This window comes from Lonchura striata, chromosome 5, assembly GCF_050655825.1.
Source record: "Lonchura striata isolate lonStrDom1 chromosome 5, ASM5065582v1, whole genome shotgun sequence".
Lineage (NCBI taxonomy): Eukaryota > Metazoa > Chordata > Aves > Passeriformes > Estrildidae > Lonchura > Lonchura striata.
Window position 1 is genome coordinate 49,736,826 of NC_140707.1, and position 15,440 is coordinate 49,752,265.

General features: G+C 35.8%; 1 protein-coding gene across 19 annotated transcripts in view; it reads left to right on the forward strand.

Moving 5' to 3' along the window:
- MIPOL1 (mirror-image polydactyly 1) overlaps window positions 1–15,440 on the forward strand; it is a 184,948-nt gene that overhangs the window by 88,202 nt on the left and 81,306 nt on the right. For all 19 annotated transcript variants that reach the window (XM_085582114.1, XM_085582118.1, XM_085582123.1 and 16 more), the window contains one exon: window positions 17–124. In XM_085582114.1, coding sequence (XP_085438240.1) covers window positions 17–124 — 108 coding nt within the window. The remainder of the gene's footprint in view (window positions 1–16; window positions 125–15,440) is intronic.

Consider the following 15,440-nt stretch of genomic DNA (forward strand, 5'->3'; position numbering starts at 1 on the left):
TCTTTCCTCGTTGCAGTGCAAACGGCTGGAGCAGGAGCTTCATCATCTGAAAGAGCAGAACCAGACTTCAGCAAACAACATGAGACATATGACTGCTGAAAACAATCAAGAACGTGCTCTGAAGGTAAATCTCCATTTCTTCTTGCAGGCAAATTAAGGTTGTAAGCCCCTGGTGCCAGCTTTCTGGGCTGCATATATCAGTTGTGTACATTTCAGCAGAAGTGAGCTATGGTGTTTGCCAACAACTGCTTCTTTAAACACAGATACAGCACCCTTCTGCTATGGTTTTATTTTATTTTGTGTTTGAAAGCAACAAGAAAAAAAAATAACATATCCTCCAAATTATTGGGCTGGTAATTAACACTAAATTCTTGAGATCTGTCCTTGCAATATTACATTGTATAAGGTGAAGAAAACTGGAATTATTTGCCTCGTGGTACCTTTGCAAAACTAATATTTTAAAGCACGGCTGTTTGATCTGCTCCCAGCAGTGTGTGCTATATTAATAACATTGTTGACCGATACTACTAGTGACCACATAGTTGATACTACTATTTGCAAAAGAGTAGCTACTTGGAATTGGGAGGAGGAATAATAAGTCTTGTCAATAAGAATAAAAATGAGCCGTGAGGCGGGAGAGGGTCAGAGAAAGGACAGTGTAAAGTGACAGGTTATTGCCGCTTTGAGAAAGGGAAATTGTAATGTCAGTGGAATTGATAGCTACATACCCTGCAATCTCATTGCTAGCCAGGATAAGAGACTGTGCCAGGTAAGATGTGCAAGCATTGTGCACACCTCTTCAGCCACTTTATTCTTAAAAATCTCTTTTATCGGTAGTGGAGATACAATACATATACAGAAATTATTCTGTTTATACTGTGTTGTCATTTCAAAATTGTTTGATTTAGATGGTAAGATCCAAAGGTATCTCACTTACAGATAGATTTTTCATCTGCCTCCTTTTTTCTATTTTTTTTTTTTAATTTGGGGAACATCATTATACATACAAAAACTTGTCTGAAGCTAGGTATAAGAATAAAAGTAAATCCTTGTGCAGTTTGACATTTCTCAATAAGAAAACCAATAAATATAATAATAATAAATTGAGAGGCTGTGTGCTGCACATATGCTGTATATTCCATGGATTTATAATTACCTTCAAAATCTGCAGTGAATATTGCAAAATCAGATCTGTAATACTGAAAACAGATGACTAGAAATGGAGATCATAAACATTTAGGGGCTGTTTCTGACTGCAATAACAGCATTATTTTAAATCTGGTGTCACTAAAAGTTAGTGCTTGTCAAGCATGCTTCTTACTGAACATAGTATTGTTTTTCATTAATTGCATGCTGACTTGTTTTTTCTGTGTCATTGAAAATATTGTGCAGAGAGCATTTATGCTAGAAAAAAGTTTTATTTAAGCTATGCTTTTTGCATTTAATATTGTCTGTCATAACACTTACGGAATAATTATATTTTCAGAGCAAGAAGTGATTTGATAGTTCAGAGCATTACTAGGATTTCATTCTAAGCCTGATATTGCTCTCTCAGCACCTAATCTTTAAAGAATTTCATTTCTGACTGTCACAGGAATTTTTTTATTTTTCAAAGTTAAAGGTTAATTGATCATAGTCTCTTAGAGATGAGAGTCTGGGGAAGAAAAAAGACTGCTTTTCAATTTTTTGTAAGTTGAACTTTTTTAATATTGTAGCTCCATAGAGTTTGTCTCAATTCATATTACTGTTACCGACAGTGAGTACAGGTCCTCTGGAATGTTTTTGAAAAGGCTAGGTTGTATTTTTGGCCTCAAAAACTTTTAAATGCCCCATGGAAATATTGCCAATGGTAGTTAGCTTTGATATACAGCACATGAGCATGCATCCTGACCTCATGTGAATGAAAAGCTTATCACCCGCTTCAGTGTGGTGAAAACAGCCTCGAAAACTGATGCCCAGTAAGGATGAAAGTCATGTCAGAGACTCACTTGGCAGTGGGTTTGGTCAGGGCTCTGGGGCTGGCTGCAGGTGGCTGGGGCGCTCCTGCTGCTGTCAGCAGCACAGCTCCCACAGAAGGAAATAACCAGCCAGAGCCCTGTGACAGGTCACACACCTTCCCTGTGAAACCCTCGTGTTCTTGGCTGTCACCTCCTGCCTCTTGTATGCACTCAGGAGCTCTTGCAAGGCTGCACACAGAGCACAGATACAGATTCTCTTACACTTAATTAGCATTGAGGCAATCTGTTGATTCAGTTTGGCAAAAGATGTATCCTCTGAATGAGGAGTTTGATCTGCTTTAGATTTTCTTAAGGGAGTAACAGAAGTGTAAACGTCATTTGTGGTGAAGGAATATTTGCAATCTTAACTGGATAAAAATAAAGTAATAAGGATCAACTGGATTAGGGGTGGTGTGAAAGTTTGTGATAAAAGATGAGATCATTACCTCTATGGGACTCTGAAATACAGGTAAGAACAAAACCCAATGGCTATTGTTTTTTTTTTTACTTTTTAAAATAATTTCACAGTAGGGAGTTGCTTGGAAGGAAAAAAGTGTAAGACTAGTCCACAAGAAACCAATTTCAGTCCACTCTATTAGGCTCTATTAGGCCAAATAATTTGCAAGCTTTCAGATTTATTTTTCAATATATCAGCTCACAGGGCTATGCCACCCTTCAAGACAGTAGCCATCCATAGTCAGGAGTGAGCCACAGAGGCAGGGAGACACATTATGACTGTGGGAGATGTGTGGTGGCAGTAATTTGGCTAGGTTCAGGATCTGGAAATCACAAGGATGATATAAGCACTCTTTTGCTGATTTTTGTTTTACACATTTAGATTCCATGTCACACCTGAGGATAATGTGACAAATAAAACTTATATCACAGAAGGCATGCAATGCACATTGTAACATGCTATTTCATCTTACTGTGCCATGTAACATCTGCACATCTTGGCAAGATAGCTCTTCTTAACTAACCTCTGCATACATACTAGTAGTATGTGATTTAAAATTTCCATATTTAATGTATGTATTGCATAGAAAATTCGTTACAGTATTGAGGGCCACTCAGCCCCACAATGCCAAACTGGCACCCCTAATTTTTAGTAATATCCTTATTGGTAATAGGGGATTGTATTAATTGACTGAAAAGGCCAATTTCAAATCTTCCCTCCAGGCAATGCCCATAGCTGCACAGAGGTCATGCGGAGAAGCATGTGGGCCTTTATTTCCATAGTTAAAGTAAAATAATCCTCTTCTTTATGAAACCATTTTTTAAAATCTCTTATTATATTTCACATTGAATTATAGCTAAATCTTTTAGGGATAATTGCTTCCTAAGGGTCTATACATTTGCGCTCTTAGTACATTTTCATAAAATAAGATCTCAGAGTGCTTTGCAGTTCTAATGTGTCAAGGTCTATATGTGAGATTATTCATTTTTTTCTTGGCCTTCATAATTAACATTTGGTCTCTACTGATTCTGATAAATGTATTCCCATAATACACAGAAACAACTGATTCAATTAAACATAGAAAAGTGGAAGAATTGCTGCTTTTTTATTATTTTTCAAATATTCAATCATTTTACTGTTTTTAGCTTTGTAGTGTGTAATTTTCAAGTTCAGAGTTTTCATTAATACACTTTTTCTAAAGAAAAATAAAAATTTTGCCAGTGCACATGTCCTTTTTACTGAGTTGAAGAATTATTGTGAAACCAATAATTTAATGTGAAATTTCATGAAAAATATTTAACTGGACTTGACTGAAATAGAAAGAGGAAGTTTTTTTTTTTTATTCCCACAGGCCTTCTCTATTTTGTAATTTCTAATTAGGTAGCATATTCTTTTCAAAGCAGCTATTAATCTACTTTAAAGATCAGAGACATACTAGTTTTATTTTCAAGGCAAACGTTTGAAAAGAAGTGGACTATTTCATGGCAATATACAAATCAGATGACCTTTACTGACTAACTGAGGTTACTCCATCCAATTATGGTGTCATTAGAACTTGCAAGGGTTATTAATCTCTTTAGAGCTGTTGAGATGTTTGTTACATCTTTTGTTATGATTGGCTTTTTTTTTTTAAAGTCTACCTTTCCTTTTAGTTGTGATTTTTTGTAGATTTATCCTACATGCTTTTGTAGCTTTATTAAGAATATAATAGAGTTAGAGGCAAGAAAGTGACCTGAAGGGGCCATCAGAAGTTTGTCTACAGTAGTGTCATAAAGCAACTGTGCATGATGTCATTTGCTTTCTGCTGCCATGTAAGAATCAGGCCAAGGGCAGGAAATCTCAATGTATAGCAGTTTGGTAGTTGTTCCAGTGATGATGCCTGCGAAGAAGCCACTTTAGAATACTTAATTTAAGTATTCCTTGATGCATTTTATAAATCTTACTAACTTCTTTTTGATTCCCAGAATCAAAAGAGCTGAAGTTTCATAAGTTTAATAAGTTTAGAGCTGGTTTATGGCTATAAAGACCTTGATTTCAACAGAGACACATGCTTTTGAAACATAATCCAGGGAAACTTGTCTGAATCAGTGATGGGTATTCAAATTCCAGTGTAGGATATAATTTTTACATTTTGATAGTTATTCATTTCATCCTTTCATAATAATTTTACATGGGCAGCAGAGATGACATTAATTCATTGGACAGCTGGAATGTGAGTTTGGAATGTGTCAAGGCTCAGCCACATCCAGGGCACCTCTCTGCCACCTTCAGCTATTGCCACTGTTGTGCTGTAGTTACTGCAGTGCTGTGCAGTGATGATGGAAAACAGCTGCTGCTTTGCCTGCATGTTGCAGCTAACAGATGAATGCTGTGTTGTTCACGGGTGAGATGTGTGTTACACCTTTCTTCAGCTCCTAGCTACAAAGTAACTAGACACTGCAAAGAGTTTAAAACTTGCTATTGATCCAGTTGTTATGGTGTTATTGTTTGGTACATATTGCTTTTTATTTACAGTGGTTGTTTTTCGGTTTGTTTGTTTTTTTTTTTTCAATGAAGCACCTCAGCAATATTCATATGTTGGGCAGTTCCCCTTTTCTCACACATTCTGTTATGAATTCCTCTGGCCAATGTTCACTGTTCCCTCTGTATCTAACAAAATAGCAACCTGTGAAAGCTCAGCTCAAGAGCTCACTCTGTGGAGTTAACCCAAAAGCAATCATGCTTTTCATCCTGGATGTCATGTGCTGCTATCTAGAAAAAAGGACTGCTGTCACATTTGCAAATGATTTTATAGGTGTGTTTGAAGATAGAATGCCAGCTTCATATTGGAAAAGGAAGGGGTAAAGTAGATAGCAGATCTGTCTCTCAGTAAGAGGAGATACACTGTGTTCTTGGATTTACTTATGGTCTGTATCTGTTTTTCTGAAACTAAAGGAACATTTCAGGACCAATGGGAATAATTAATAGGCTTCTTGGAGGTTATCTCCAGCAAATAATATGTTGTTACAATTAATCCTGAAAGGTCCTTCATGCTATTCTTCCCATAACTTACATGGGGATAAAATACTACAGGATTTGTCAAAGTAAGCAGCAATTTCTAACTTTCTGCAAGAGCTGTTTCAGTAGTTTGGTTTCTTCTCCTAAGAATGATTCCTCTTACTCAGCTTTCAGAAGAGTTGTTCAGGTTGTAGAAAGGGTTAATAAATTCCTTTCTCTCATCAGTACCTACCCTAACACAGGATGTGCCCTCAGTTTAATGCCTGGGCAACATGAGAGAAAATTTTGCTACCCTGTCAATAAAACTTGTTATAAAGCACATGAGATCGCTACAAGTGGATGTTTAATGAGGTTTTAATGCTTGAATTGCTTTTAATTGCATAGCAGAGGTGAAAATAAAAGACTAGTAGAACTTGGAGCATGCTGCTGACAACCTGGATGTGAATGAGAATGCACAAACATTTTTCTTCCATTGCTGCCTTCTAGACACTTTATCAGACAGGGTAGACAGTTGCAATCTTAATTGCACTGAAGAGAGCCTTTGCTTTTGCTGCACCCAGAAACACTTAATCACAAGGTCTTAAAGTATGTCACTGAGGTTAGACACAAGTCTGTTCCAGTCTTATCCATGCTAGAAGAATGATTAGTCACTTTATGACTTGGTGTTATTAAATAACACCACACATCTCAGAGGATATCAGTGTGAACTGTTGCATTGTGCCATAAATGAATGCTAAAATGAGGCCACAGAAACTTCTGCAGAAGTCATCCTGTCCATGGTCCACTTCCATAATAATTTTCTGTGCTCATTTCTCTTTAAGTTACAGTGTCTCCAAAAGCTATTGCTATAGACTCTGACAGTTAGCCCACCAAGTTAACTGTATTTCTGGAGAGGCAGAAAATAACTCATATAATCCTACAGTGACCAACGTTCCCTCTCAAGCCCAGTGGAAAAAATGTGAGCACTTGTTGACTGATCTTTAAAGTAGTCATTTGAAGTTTCCTTGGACCCAATTTTCTATTGAGCCAAATTTCATCACTCAGGTCTGGAGATCCTCAAGGGATGCCTCAAAGGGTTTCTCCCTCATCTGCTGTCATATATTTTAGGAGTGCAACAGTTTGCTTAAGTGTATCCCTTATAGGCAGGAAGTGATTAATTTAGTGTATGCATTTGACCATGAATCAGAAATCTGATCTGCTAGTATCACAATCAGTGACCAGTTTTATTAATCGGGTTTTTTTTTTAATACATCAAGCCTAGCTGGTAGGCTTTATTTAGTTATGTAGGTTTTGACTGAAAATTGTTCACAAATGCAGTAACATTCTTAGTCTCCTCACATCTGGTAGATAATTTTTTAGCACTGATAGACATTTGTATTCATTGACCAAAAATATCTTGTGTAGGAAGTTTAAAGTTAGAATAATTACTTAAATGTGCCATAAGCAAATAATACAATATTTTCCTCTGATGGAAAACATGAGAATAAAATTATGAGATGTTTCCTCTCCACTAGGAGTGAAGCTGCCCAGAAACACAGGCTTCCAGAGTTCAATAAATCTGGTTTATATGAAATGACTACCTGAGAGTAGAAAAGAAATTATGTTTGGTAACATTAGTACTTGCATTATTTTTGGCTTATCAGAAGAGCAGATTTTCAGATTTTCAGCATCATTTTCTTATGACATCAAGTGGTTGTGTGGATAGATGTCAGGGACATTTGTACAGCTCTTTGTTCACTAAATCATTGCTGCAAGCCAGAATTTTGAAAGCATTCAAACCTTGGGTTGTTTTCAAATAGAAGGAAACAAATAGACATACCCAAGTTCATGTCATGCTTCCTTGGCTGCACTGGCCGTGCCACCTTCCTGTAGCTTTAAGGCTGTCCTTCCACTGACTGCACCATCTGGCGTGCCCACAGCCCTGTGTGTGCAGCGCTCTCTCACAGCAGCTACTCAGGGTTTCTTGGACTCCGCTCAAATAAAAGAAGACCGAACACTGGTGCTTCTTATCTACTGTGATCTCAAGTCTTTCTGAATTGTTTCAAACCAAAACAATATATGGATACAAGTGAACAATAGTTGTCCATCCTAAGAGTTGAATCTGTATAATTGATAATGCTTGTCTAGAGCACTGTATCTCTTTAGCATGCTTCATATTGCTGTAAAAAGTTGCCCAGGAATGGCACTGAATGCATCTTGGTAGAATGAACAAGCAATGTCTCAGCTCAAAGGGGTTGTTCACCTTGCCCAAGGAGTGTAAGTCTTTTTTTCTCTCCTTTAATAGATGCTGAACATCTTTTAACCACAGCAGGTATGTTTGCTGAACTTTGATTCAGTTCTAAGCATTAAGAAATTCATCATCACTCATTCACACTTGGTGTTTGATGCCAGCTTTCGTGTTAGCTTTCTATTAACAATCCATGCAGGTCTCTTGCTTTTTATTTGACAGCTTTCAAATCTCTCTTGGAACCAGATTACTCATGACAATCTCAAACATCAACTGTTTGTATATATCATATACAGCCCTCTTTCTCATTGTTGATGATGTGGTCATTCAAACCTTTTGGTCAAGTCTTCTATTTTTTGGCTTCCATTTCACAGGTGGAAGTTGTTTTCCTGTAAGGTCAGTCAGTGGCACTGCTTTTGATTACCAGAAGTAATCAATGCAGCAGGTTCTTGGAATGCAATATTGTGGTGTCAGGTGACCAAATCTGGACTATCATTCTCACAATAATTTAGGCTGCTTTCACTTCATCATTTCTGGTATGCAAAGAATCATCTCTTTCATGGTAATAGGTTTCTATGACCATGTCAATAAGAACCTCTCATCCATGTTTTTATTTAACAATTGTGCATATTAACTTAGCATTTTAGAAATACTTAGTGTTTTCACACACCTCTTTTTCCTTATACTAGAACTGATCCCATTTTGCATGATTGATACATTTGACTTTCTTGTAGCTTTTTCCTTACTGAGTTACACTGCCACGTGGTCTTACAGTTTGAAGGGTGCTACATTTCTATGTTCTGCAGCATTTTTAGGGTTTTGTCTAAACTCTGTTAAAGGACTTCAAAACTGGAGCAGTTTATGGGCCTGGGTCAGACCTCAGATATATGTATTCAAGAAATACATATTCCAAAGATATATATATATATATATATATATATATATATATATATATATATATATATATATAAAGAGTAGATATATAAAGGAGTATATTCTGAAGTTGTTGAAGATGAAATGAAACAGATACAGACATCCTGTAGCAAATTATGAAGCTGTTTGCTACCTGCTCTTTTACTCCTTATCTCCATAGCAGTGACAGCCATGCCTTAAACCTGTGATAAAATAATTGTGTGTTCTAAAATACATTGAAATGCATCACTGTCTTGTAAATTAGAATCACAGAGTCTGATACATAAGCAAAACATACTTTAGAAGCCACAGTCATGTTAGGAAAGCTGCTTATATGTGTTCAAAAATGTGTAGATGTGGTCCTTAGAGTCACGGTTTAGTGACGGACTTAGCAGTGCTGAGTTAATTGCTGCACTTGACCATACATACCTCTTCCAACCTTTACAATTCTATGATGCTTCTCTGATTATAGGGAAAGGTGAGTTTTGATAAAATCAGTAACTCTTACTGTAGTTAAAATCTTTATCACCATCTCCAGTCGTATAATTTGTCACACCAATCCTGGGTTCATTTTTCCCTTCTTTCTGCCCAATAGAATGTCAAAGTAGTGCCACTATGAACTTTTCTAAGTTCTGAGAAGGTGTTATATTGCTGCACTTCAAACAGTTGTAAAAAAAAATTACTTTCCTACTAGTATGGGCCTTCATTTCAGGATTATATGGCTCAGGAATTAAGGCCATATGTTCATCTAATTCTAAAGCAATCATGAAGCCTAATGTATCAGACTTACTATAAGTAGGATTCCTTCTTCATTTGCCACTTTCAGGTACTATAAAACACATTTCCAAACTAAATTCAGAGATCCTGAATCTGAACTTACTTTTTACGTGAAAAGGTAACTGCTTTCTGCTATGTTTAAAGGTGGCCTTAGCATCACTTTCTGTTAACATTATGCCTAATCTGTACTGGCACAGTTTTCAAAATACCTATCAGCATTGTACGATAATAAAATTTTAAAAGTGCCAAAAATAATTAGCTAAGTTAAGTATTTTTCATTATTTAAGGTATCAAATTATATTAAATGTATTAAATTATGCTGGAGATGAGATATCAAATTTCATTAATGAAGAGGAGGAGTATCATGGTTATGTATTATATTTTATTTCATTAATGTTTTTATTTCTCCATATGAGTTCTGTCATCCATGTATGCAGAAAGAATTGTGGTAAATCTTAATTTTCAATCTTTTTTCCTGTGTCATACCATACACTTCATTTTTTATGCTGCACAGGAAAATGATCCTGTTTTGTTTGAACAGCAACTGTAAACAAAATCTTGAGCCTGGATGCATGATGACATGTGAGTTATTTGTCCTTCAATAAAACATATAAAAGGTAGTAACCTAAGCTCTTGTGCAAAAGACAAGCTACAGGGTCATTAAATACCAAAGGTCTTGCTCTGACCCATCGATGACCTCCTTATCTGAAACACCTCTTAGAATTGATAGAATCTACTTTAGATCTTGGGTACAGGAAACCAAGAATAGGATAAAGGATCAATATAAGCATTTCAGTATTTTTGGTATTTTTTAGTATTTACTAAAAAGGAATATTTGGCCTTTGTACATTTAAGTGTATGCAAATATGTGTTCAGAATCGAGGACCTTTTCCTAGCATTTTGTATACAAGAAATTATATGAAGTGTGCTTCAGAGTAGAAGGGGGACAGATGCTGAAGGAAGACACTGAAACATTAGATCTTGGTATGGCCTTAAAGCTTCAGACTGCCCTTGATTCAGAAGCCTCAAGGTCTAACATGTTGGCTGTTATTTATAGTTTTACTGCAATCTGGATATATCCCCTATTCCCAGGCAAGGAACTTCAGATTTTAAAGTGAGATTAATTCAAAAGTGTTTATGTCTGAAAAGTGCAGCTTGGTGCTTAGCCATCACTTACTCAGAGGAGTTAGGAATCATTTTGTCTATCTTGTTTAATTCCCATGTATTAATTTGGTCTGGTGCAAAGGCACATTTTTGATGTTAGTGCACTTGTGCTCCTAGATTATTGAGAGGCCTTTAAAATTCCCTTTTGCCCATAAATAAGAGGAAAGTTCTGATTTGACTTCCATGCACATGGCCACACAGAGGTGTAATGGAAAAGTGAGCATTGCTGTTCACACGTTCAGGTTGCTGAGAGGAAGAGATGTACTCCTGTGCAGCAGGTGTGCAGTTCTACCCGAGCAAAATGCAGCTCATCAGGAAAATGCTTGAGGACCAGAAGTAAAGGATCGATGAGGATTTATTTTGATTTTTTTTTTTCCTTCTGTGAAAGTGGGCTTGATGAAGTAAAATCTTTCTCATCTGTCTTCCAGTAGATCTCCACAGCTTTCCTCATGAGATTTTGGAATGGTATCTGGACTTGGGCTTTTCTCAGCTTTAGCAGAGTGAGCTGTATGTTAGGGGTCAAGTAGTAAATCTGATGATTAGCTAATTCTGGGTTTCCAGACATTAACCTTAAAAAGTCCTGTGACTTTTTAAGACACCCTGATGTACTACCTATTCAGGATTAACACAAGCATAGATAGAACTGGACATATGATTTGACATGTTTTTTTATTACTTGAAGTCTTGCAATGTGTAAAGTAAAGTTCATATCAGCAGAAGTATATCAATGTATTAGGATTTCAACTCAGCATATATTAGGTTTATCTTAATATTTAGAAACTGCATGACTAGCTCTGTCATGTAGCTGAATCAAAATGGTTTATTACCATTGCAAAAAAAAGGAAATTTTCACTGCAAAAGCTCAAAGAAGATCTGATTTCTCCTTCAAAATTAAAGTGTTTGCAATTAAAACTTTGATTTTTTTCTGTGCCTCCAAAATTTAGTCATCTGTGTTGTTACTTCCAAAATGCAGCCTCTCTTAATGGTAAGGTAAATCTATCTTACAAAAGGAAAGGAGGGGTAAAATGAGAAAAGAGCTGTCGTTAAACTTTGGGTAGGAAACTGACTAACCAATGCAATTATGTAACAGTAAGTAAGTGTATATCACGTTGCTTGAACATGGTATTAATGTGTATTAGTGATTGTATTAAGCTGCTGAGCAGCCAAATTTGCAATTTAAAATTAAACACTAAGACCAAAATGTCATTTTTAGTTAGATTCAATATGTAAAGAAATCTTCAGGGGCTTCATTTTCTGAACTGTGTTGATTGATACTGGATTTTTCATCTCCAGAATTGATTCTCAACTGAAGAACAGATGTCATCTTTCACAGTTTTACTGGATTTATTTAGATTCCATACAGTTTCACAAATTCCCAATTTCCTTGTGGATCACAGTCAAGATGATTATTTCAATGCTAATTTGTGTATTAAAGAAATATCTGCCTTACTGGAGGGGCTATTAAGCTGGTCGTCATGGTATGACTAGCATATAGAGTTCATTGTTTACAAATACTTTGACCACACATTCTGAAAATTGGGAGGTATTGTTTTTAAAAAATGAATACAATTTCAACTATTCTTTTATATTAGAAGCAGCGTTTGGACCAGGTTTCTAAACACTGAAGCTGATCTTGTATGTATCTGAATATAAGCCAGATTCTGTGCACACACACTTGTCACACTGACTGCTGGAGTGTAGTTCTGCTGACAGGAATAGTTATTGTTATAGCATCTAAATTTTGAGGAGAAAATTAAGCCCTTCATGCTTCTTTCCCAAGCTTGCAGCTTGTGAATTCCTCGTGTACTTCATGGGACTATGTCCCAAATCTCTGAAGCCCCAGGCTGTTATACACTCATATGGACTAGTAAGAAATAGAGATCAGAGGAAATTCTGTTAAAATTTCTTTTTGTAAACTAGCTGTCTTACATGATACAACAAGACCTGGTGAGAGTACCTTGATGCTTTGCTAGTTCTTTCACAGGAGCTGAGGCCAGAAGACATTTTAACAGGACAAAATCCTAGATGTAAACATTAAAATAATCTATTATCCTTTATCAGGATAATAGATAAACATATCCCTTCAAAACCTTTCCCCACAAAAGCTCATTAAGATCATCTCTACCTTAACTATGTTTCTTACTTAATTCTTCGGATCTATAATCCTTCATCCCATCGTCTGAACAGATAAAACTATTTAGCACAGGTTTCTAGTTTTAAAATGGAACTCTGTTTGCTCCACTTTTCACTGGTGCTTACTCTCAGTAAATTATTTGAATACATTATTTGTTGTCAGCTAGATGCATTTCAAAGACCTGAAGATTTTAAACCTTTTCGTTGCACGTAGTCTGGAGGAGAGGCTTAGTATAACAAGAATCTTTTTTTAATTCTTTTTTTTTTAAGATTTTAACCATTTAAGAGTATTACATAAAATTAACTGGTTTTAGTTGGTTATCTGTTCCTGTTTTTTTACAATTGAGCACCAATTGTTGGAGGACAGTGGCAGAATGACTGAGAAGCAAGTGACTGAAACCTGGGAAGTGCTGTTGATAACTCCTTCCCTTTGGAATTGCTATGTAACAGTAACAACAAAAACACTTGTTTTCCAAACTAGATAAAATAAAATCTGTTTATCTAGCCTGTTAAATCTGGGTGCCAGCTTTCAAGCAGATGACGTTTAAGCTCTGTAGATGCTAAATCCTGAAACATTTGGTCTATAAACAAAAAGCTGACTTCAAATACAGCATCACTGCTACACATAGTAATGGTGTATGTATGCTGCATTCACACAAAGTAGGGAGATTATTGCTTTTTTGTATGTTGCTTAGGGTTTTTTTCTTATGTTAGAGTATTAAAACAGATATTAAATTTTATCATTAATGCAGTGCGTGGTCTCTCTTCAAATCCCCTTAATTACAGATTGACTCCAAGGATTACACAGCATGGATTTTAATTTTAACTGAAACAAAAAGAAAAGCTGCTTAAAAATTATTCTTGCTTAGTGACTTGTTGGACCACAAAACAATTTTAACATCTTTTGACAAGTGTTGTCAAATTTTAAATATTAGAGCTGAGTTCACCTTCAAACTCCAATTGTATCATGTCTATTTCCCAAATAAAATGTTTTATTAACTTTGTCCTCACAAAGGAATGTCTGCTTCTCATATTTTTGTTTTTTCAGTTATTTTTTAGGAGAAAAAGACTCACAGTCTTGCTGAGATATGTTTATGTTTAAAGAAAGTGACATCAGACACCATATTTCTTTTCTTTAGTAATTAGAGAAAAATTACCAGGCAGAGTTGATGTAGCAGCAACAAATTTATTTCACGCTCTTACATTGTTTCCTTTCTGACCCTTATCTTTAGAACTTAAAGCTCTGAAAGCTTCATTATGTCCTGAAGCATAGCATAGCAGGTCTGAGTCCAGAAACAACATTTTGTTAAGTTGGGGCCTAATCCAGTAAGCCTCACACAGGAAGGTACCTATTATTCCACTGAGTAAAATCAGATCATCAGGAATCAGTTTTTTATCAGTTTCTCGTGAGGTTTCTTTCCCCCATTTCTTAAAGGACAAAATCAGCTTCCCAGTTTGTTTCATTAAGTAGAACTCACTTGTCACAATTACAGCTTACTAGTATTTTTGTAGTTTTACAGTATATTTCCTCCTTGTTCTTTAAGACACACACACAAAAAAAGAAGTTGCTTTCCAGAGCTGCATCAAATAACTGCCCAAAGCTAAGTGTACACAACATCTTGTGATGTAGATATAGATGAAAACACTATCCTGTCTCAAAATGGGGCTACAAGTTTCTTGCTTTAAAAATCAGCTTGTTTTGTGACAGAGTAATAACTGAATACAAAAGACTGGAGGAATGAGAAATTAGCTTTTGGCCAGGGGGTCACCATAGTGCTGAGGGATAAATCTGTCATTGTTGTTTCATGGTAGTTAGTGGTTTGATAAAGATCCCCCAACTCAGTTCGTTTGCTTAAAACATATTTCTGAGACTTCACAGATCTGCAGGTAAACAACACTATTATTGCTGCATCTTTTTACAGGGTGAAATTTTTGCACTTAAAAAGGGTTATTTCAACAAGCTTTTTTCTCCCTTTTTGGCTGTCTCCGTATTGTTGCTACGAGAATGCTCAATGGTTTTCTCCATTATTGTACTAGTGCACTTTTTTTTTAATGGATCACATTAAACTATGTTGCTTTGCCAAGCATAAATCCCTCCTGTTTTAGGAGGAAGGTATTTCTAAAGCAAGCCAATGAACAAGATAATTTATACACAATGTTGTTTGGTTTAATTTATCTATTATGTATAATAGTCTCAATGGTATATTACTTTCATGTCATGTTTGCTTAATGAAGATATAGCAAAAAATGAAGCTAAATAGAGTAGTTTAATAAGTGTGTTTTTGTGTGTGATTTCTTCTAAGTATTTGTTAGATAATGCACAGCACTGTGAGTGATACTGGCAGCTGGCAGATGTTTGATGCTTTATATTTGCTATGCTTCAGTTTTCTTGACCAAGCTTTAAATGTGTTATTGCTTAGATTTAATAAAAAAATACACAAAGTAGTTCATAATGTTGCTCAAAAATTAGATAAAATGGTTTAAAGGAAATAATCATAACTGAGTTTTAGTACAAAGTTCAATTTTGCATGTCACCTTTTGAGGCCTGTGTAATAAGATTGTGAACTCTTTTGAATGCCTGGTGAAGTTAAGAGGGGATGAGACAAGCTGTTCAGACAGATCCTTTAATAAATAACACCATCTTTACCACAGTGGACAAAATCTGGAAAAAAGAAAAATCTCACTTGTGTCCTAACATAAATAAATGTATGCGTGAGCGCTGTCTGTCTTATGAAGTCGTTGGTGTTTGTTTAAGTTGGAGCGCAGAACACACAGT